Source organism: Chelonus insularis, unplaced genomic scaffold (genome assembly GCF_013357705.1).
Source record: "Chelonus insularis isolate UGA/USDA-ARS -01 unplaced genomic scaffold, ASM1335770v1 contig_27_pilon, whole genome shotgun sequence".
Lineage (NCBI taxonomy): Eukaryota > Metazoa > Arthropoda > Insecta > Hymenoptera > Braconidae > Chelonus > Chelonus insularis.
This window is the reverse complement of record NW_023276464.1, coordinates 259,905-267,380: the sequence shown is the minus strand read 5'-3', so window position 1 is coordinate 267,380 and position 7,476 is coordinate 259,905. Positions and strand designations below refer to the sequence as shown.

Here is a 7,476-nt window from a genome sequence, read left to right as displayed (position 1 = left end):
CCAATCTATGGAAAACCCCCCCAAACCCCACACCACCACCCCACCCAAACACAAACACCCCAACCACACCCCACCACCCCCACCCCCCACCACCCCCCAAACCAACCCCCACACACCCCCCCCACAATCCCACAACCCACCCCCAACCCCCCCCCATCCACCCCTCACCCCCCCCACCACCAAACAACACAACCACACGACCACCACCCCCCAAACAACACCCCCCCACAACCCACCCCCCACCCCCACCACCCACACCCCCCTTTTCCCAACCACACACACCCCACCCCAACCCCCACCAAAATCCAACACTTTACTCTTTTTCCTTTTTTTTTTTTTTTTTTTTGTTTTTTTTTTTTTTTTTTTTTTTTTTTTTTTTTTTTTTTTTTTTTTTTTTTTTTTTTTTTTTTTTTTTTTTTTTTTTTTTTTTTTTTTTTTTTTTTTTTTTTTTTTTTTTATTTTTTTTTACCAACAAAACCACAACAAACCCAGACTAACGACAGTTTGTTAGTTAACAACGATTGCTTGACGACTAGATTGCTTATAGCAACGAGAAGAGAGTTTGTTTATCTCCAGTTTTTGTCTGAGACTTGAGTTGACCGCACGGATTCTTACTTTTAATTAATTACTATCAATCATTAATAAACATTTTAATTAATTTACTTATTTTCCGAAGTTGTTATTGAGTCTTATTTTACATTGGTGTTAGAAAGTGGTTCGTTTCGCGTGCCGTGAATATTTTTGTTGGTGATTTCTGGAAAAATATTTTAGAAATCATGTCAAAGAGTCCAAGTCGGAGACAAACTCGAGCTGCAAGGAGAACTCAATATGCTGATTGTGTCGAAGACGGTAGTAATGGAGGACTTTTAGCTTTAGAGATGAGATTGAATCGTTTGGAAGAAAGACTAAATCGTGATCAGATTCGTTTTGAAGAAGGTCGAAGAGAGACTCAAAATTTATTTGAAGAGATAAGAAATTTAATTAATAATAATAATAACAATAATAATAATAATAATAATAATAATAATAATAATCTGGAAATTCATAATTCAGAAAATAACTCTAATAATTTGGTTGAATCGGTCTCAACATTTTCAGTTAACAGTAGTTCTTTAGCTTTTGCAAAACCAGGAAAATTTGATGGTTCTCAGACGTGGGGAATCTTATTTCCGTCAATTTGAGACTATCGCTCGTCTACATAAATGGACAAATGAAGTTAAAGCATCGATTTTAGTGTCCTGTTTGAAGGACAAAGCTCAAGTCATTTTAGAAAATTTGAGTTTAGAAGATTTAGGGAATTTCGATAAATTGAAGAAAATTTTGGAAGATCGTTTTGGTGAAGCTTAATTTTCTCGAGCTTATTTTAGTCGTTTTCAGGCTAGAAAACAGTCTGAAAATGAAAATTTAACTGATTTTTCAAATGATTTGGATAGGCTTGTCAAATTTGCGTATATCCTTCGGTCTCTTCCGAAGAGAGAGATAGAATTGCTGGTTTACAATTTATTTCCGGATTAAAAAAATTAAAGTTACAATTTTCTCTTCGTTCAGAGAGAATTGAGTCTCTTCAATTAGCAACTCAGAGAGCTTTAGAGCTTGAGTCGATTAAAAATTTGACCTTCGGAGGTCAGAATAAAAACAACTTTAACAGTAATTTCAAAAAAGATAAAATTTATTATGATAATAATAATCATTCTGATTCTGTTGAAGGAAATTTAAAATCTTTTAATAATCAAAATTCTTTTCATGGAATTAGATGTTGGATTTGTGGAATAGAAGGTCATTCTAAGAAGAATTGTAGGATTTTTCAGGCTGTTAAATCAAGTTTAACAGAAAAAAATTAAATTTGATTTGAAATTCTTTCAGATTAAATTCAGAGATTTAATTCAATTTTTCTTTAAAGTGAAGGAAATCGCCTAAAGTTTTAGTTTTTTTTGGAAGGTCTTCATGCATCTGAAATCTACTTAAAGATGTTGTGTTTCGAATTTCAGAAAATCTTGAATGGTCGTTTTTAAGTGATTGAATGATTAGACTCGCTCCGTATGATGATAATGAATCATTGTTGACGCTTTCTGGATTCCTAATTTCTGTTGAATTCAGGGTTTTTGTAACTTCCAGTCTGAGAATGTTGGCTCTCATTGATCATTTGATTGTTGATTTAAATTCACAATGTCTGTCCTGGAGCGTTCTCGTGGAGTTACTGTAGGATATACACGGTTGGAGTCATTGTACTGGAATCCTTTTCTTCATTTATTGGCCAAAGTGAAGCAAAGTGAGGTACTAGATGTCCATGGTATCCTAATTTTTTTGTTCGGATAGTATGCGTAACTGTGAGCCCAATTTTTAATAATTTAGTTTGCACAGTGAGCAGAAGCTATTGAACTTATTTATGAAAATTCCTTGCGCAAGGTGGAATTGAATTGATTGTTTTAATGATATTGAATCATTTATTTGAGAGTCGGATTTTTAATTAAAAAAAAGGATGCGAAGTCGGAATTTATTTGGAGAATTGACTCCATGAAATGTGACCATTCAACCTAATTATTAATTGAACATTGAATTTATGATTAAAAATGAAATTTTTAAAGAACTTTGATTCTGTGAGGAACTTTTATTTTGTTTAGTTCCATGACCTTCCAGTTCTTGGCATTTCCTACTCTTTGGGTTCTTATGGTTCTTCCCAGTGGTTCCTCCTGATGAAAAAGAAGGATGGAAAGGGAATTGAAGATGGAAATTTTAATTTTTAATTTTTAATTTGACTAACGGACGATTAGTTCTTAAGAAATCTTTTATTGTATAGAATCACGTTATTAGTTTAATTTAAATCATTTTGGTCTGTTTGGAGGTTTTTACCCGCCGCAGGATTTTTCACTCCTAATTATTTGTTTTATTTGTTTTTAAAGCAGACAGAGTTGGGAAGCGGCAATATTGGAATCTAGGCTGAATGATTATTATTTTGATTATCATAATTTCGAATTAGACATTAAATTTTAGATCTTTCATGTTTTTTTATTTCAGCCTAATCCAATATTTTTACCCAACTAATAGGAATTGCCAGGTGGCAATTTTTTAGAAGATCGGGAGAAGTGTAAAATATTTGTGTGTCGCCATCTAATGATTATTAGACTAACGACAGTTTGTTAGTTAACAACGATTGCTTGACGACTAGATTGTTTATAGCAACGAGAAGAGAGTTTGTTTATCTCCAGTTTTTGTCTGAAACTTGAGTTGACCGCACGGATTCTTACTTTTAATTAATTGCTGTCAATCATTAATAAACATTTTAATTAATTTACTTATTTTCCGAAGTTGTTATTGAGTCTTATTTTACAATATTAGAAAACAAATAGTTTCTTTGGTACAAATTCATTTTGGAATAATATTTTAAAGGAAGAAAAAAGGCTAAAAAATCATTTATATGACAACTTCAACGAAAGTTAGGGACGGCACATCTATCATCAGTATTATGATAGAAAAATTGTTTTTAACTTCCCAGCGGGAAGTGCGTATGTGCATATGTGCGTTCGGAATTATTTTTCGCCTCGATTATCTCGAGAATGAACAATGATATCGACGTGGAACCAACTGCATTCGACACGTAATTGCGCAACTTAGAACTGATTCGGTTTTCAACAAAATCGGCCCAGCCATTTTATTTCAGAACCAAAAAACTAGCAAAAATGGAAAATGACCTGAATTTCTCAATTTATAAATTATACCATTTTTTAGACAAAATTTCGAAATCTTTTAAAAAATATGAATATTAAATAATTAGAATACTTGTATAAAAATATGATGACAATATTTCATCAAAAAAAGAAATTTTGAAAAAACAAAATCAGCAATGAAAGTATTTTAAACTCGTGTCAGGATTGAGAAAACAGCATTAAAGATGCTATAATAGTCTATAATAATTGTCAATAACATGGAATTGTGTCCATAACAATTGAACATTGTTACTAACAAGTGATTATTGATCATAGTAATATTTAAATAATAAGTTTTAAATTGTTATAAACAATAAAAATAGGGACCCTTATATATATATGGGTACTTTTAACGCATAATTTTTTCTTTTACTAAAAAAATATTACCAACCGTAGCAGATAAATGGAAACATACTTTTTCGTGTATAACAATGAAATTTGTTGAAAATAATGAAAAAAAGGATCTATGAGGTATATTCGAATTCTCCTAACGCACAATTCTTTCTATTATTGAAATGAAGTAACTAAGCATATCAAATGAATAAAAACACATTCATTTCGTTTATAACAATTCTATTCGTTATAAAGAATGGAAACGGGTTCTTTTCGACTTGTTTTTTCATTTTTTCCACTGGGAAGTTGGTCGTGTGGACCTTTCGGGTCGCACCCAGACTACTGCAGAGCACTGATATTTTCATACATATTCTCTTCGTGTTATCATACTCAAAACAATATAAAGCCATTTTTCAGAAGTATATATAAAAGTAGCACGAATTATTCATTCATGTGGCTTATATATAAGTCACACAAATGTACAGATGGTAGAAAAACGTAAATATCCTGCAAACTATTAGAAATATCTCTATATTCTTCGAAGGACCTTGTAAGAAGATCAAGACACACCTTATAAGCTATCAAAAACATGGTGTCACATAAATGTCCAGCTTACAGATTTTTACATACATGTATATTATCACACACTACTCCCTTTATTTCTCATCCTCTCCTCTTTCACACACCTTTTTATCTCTCCTTCTCAACACATACTCTTCCTCCTCTATCACTTTGCCTCCCTTTCTTTCCTACCTGCCCGACACTCTATTACACACATAGTATGCCAGGTTGCGTCTGCAGCCGACTTACGCCTTAACCATTGGATTTCATTTGCATAATGACACAGGAAAACTGCAGAATACCTGTGATAGCAAACCTATGAGTAGCAAATTCAAGATCGCTAATAAACTGTCTGCAGAAAAAAATGCGTGACATCACACACACACGTATATTTAATATTGCAAATTCACGAAAATGTAAACAAGTATGCATTTAGGTTTAAGTGTACAAACTTTAACACTACCTAACAATTGTCAATCACAAATATGTTTTACGATTTCTGTTACAAAGTCAAATATTATTCACGTGCAGTGAAAAATGAAATGGATTGCACTATCAGACGTATTTTGAGATTAATATGATGCTGTTGTGTTTCATAATATGACCATTTTTTGAGTGATTTTACATCGGAAAAAAAAAAAAATACATTTTATAGAAAGCTCTATTTTAATTACTCCGATTATCGATCATGTATAAAGACTAAACCGTTTCTATTTTTTCTAGATGATGACATATTAGACGATGTGAGACCCCGAGATGGCCGTCGCGGACCGAAACGACCACGCACCATTCTTACATCTGCTCAGAGACGACAATTTAAGGCCTCCTTCGAGTTATCACCAAAACCATGTAGAAAAGTTCGTGAAGCACTTGCAAAAGATACGGGATTGAGTGTACGTGTAGTTCAAGTGTGGTTTCAGAACCAACGAGCAAAAATGAAAAAGCTCCAACGGAAAGCGAAATCAGACACAAACTCAGAAAAAGATACAAAAGATGACAGAAGAGCTGATAGCCCTCATAGCGACCACGGTGAGTCATTTTTTTCTAAATGTTAGTTTAATACTAATAGATATCAAATACAGAAGCTCTTCATAACTCAAAATTAGAGTTTACACGGTACAGACATTTATTGATATTTGAAGCCACGCTGACACATCATTGAATTTCAACTCTTGAGCTTTTCTGATTAGAAATTATAATGCACTGTTCAAACAATCAGCTTCTCAATCCAACCATTATTCATTGCGTCATTCAGGTAACATGGAAATAGTTTGAAAAATAATAATTTACAGGCATGCACCAAAAAAAGGGAGTCTTACGGAACCAAAAAATTTACAAATTTCAGAATTATCTGTTCCAAGTAAGATAGAGTGAGAATATATCTATCCATCTCCGTCTTATTTGTCAGAAAAAAAGTGCGAATTCGAGCAGTTGGCGAGCGAGCTCAGTTTCCACTTTAACTTCTGTTTCCAAGCCTGAAACTTATAATCCATAAATGTAAACAACATAGATAATTACGCATGTATATGCTGGCTCTGTAAAAAGATCGCTCGGCTTTTATTTAGCTGAACGGTGTCCGATTTCAATTACAGCAAAATTTTTTTTTATTCAAATTGCATGTAATTGCAATTTTATCATACCAAAAATGAGTTTTCAGTTTCAATTTTTATGTAAAACCATCTTTTAATTAAACGATGAAAAAATTTGAAAACGGCCATTAACCTTTTTTCATACAGATACATTGATAATAGCCTGTTGTTAACAACTTATTGACAATGAAAAATAGTTTAAACAATCCGCGGCGAGTTCCGGCACATCGCGGGCAAGCTTTACACCCACTCTTCATGCCCAAGCCTGCTGCTTATAGTTCACAAGCATAAATAGAGAGATTATTAATACGACAGCTCTGCGGTCAGAACGCTGGACTTCTATTTTGTCGATTAGGGTTCGATCCCAGTAATAGTAATGCAAAAATGACTTGTTTACATTAGTTCAAAATCAATTCCTATTGTTTTTCAAAGATAATATTCTGTTTTCCGCACATTTCAATTCAATTTCTAGCCTCTTCTTTGTCAGTCTTATCTAAAAACCATTTGACGCAAACCTCTCTCTCTCGTAGCCAAGATTTTTCAACGATATATATAGGTATACTCCAAATGTGTAATGTCAGCAAATGAATGGTTTTTATGTTTCGTTCGTTAATATTCATAAAGAAAATATAAATAATATGAATTACTTATGGATTATTTTTAAATATGAATTATGTGAAACATGAGTTGATTAAAATTTTTCAAATATTGAAATTTCAGAAAATATTTTTTAATTCTCTAAAAATTTCAGAAAAGTTTGGATATTTTCGATGAATTCCTAGTAATGCCTAGAATTTTTCAGAATGTTCGAGAATTTTACCTTTGTTGGCAAAAAAAATCCGTTTCTATTGAGGATGCATGATGAATAATTTTTTTCGCTCATAGGAAAAATATGTCGTTGGTAGAAATCGTACATATTTCATTGACCTCGTTTTCAATTCTTTATAAAAAATGCAGTTCTTATGAAAAAAAAATTTTCTATGTCAAATAACTTTATTTTCGTAAAAGAAAAGATTACGCGTTAGAAGAACTCAAATATGTTGTATTGAACCCGTTTCAACTGTTTATAACGAATTCAATTGTTATAAACAATTTACAGAAATAATAAGTAGCCTATGTTACTTCTATCGTCCCATTTTTTATAGCTGCAAAGTTTGATTGAAATCAGTTCAGCCATTTCTGAGATTACCCCGAACAGACAGACAGACAACAATTCTAAAAATGGCCATTTACGTTTTAACGGCACGCAAATAACCCTCTGAGCTCATTTTGAGGCAGTTTTTTTTAAA

General features: G+C 32.6%; 1 protein-coding gene across 1 annotated transcript in view; it reads left to right on the top strand.

Moving 5' to 3' along the window:
- The first annotated feature begins 776 nt into the window (after positions 1–776).
- LOC118065250 (LIM homeobox transcription factor 1-alpha-like) overlaps positions 777–7,476 on the top strand; it is a 41,738-nt gene continuing 35,038 nt past the window's right edge. The window contains exons 1-2 of the mRNA XM_035080420.1: positions 777–936; positions 5,322–5,627. Coding sequence (XP_034936311.1) covers positions 777–936; positions 5,322–5,627 — 466 coding nt within the window. The remainder of the gene's footprint in view (positions 937–5,321; positions 5,628–7,476) is intronic.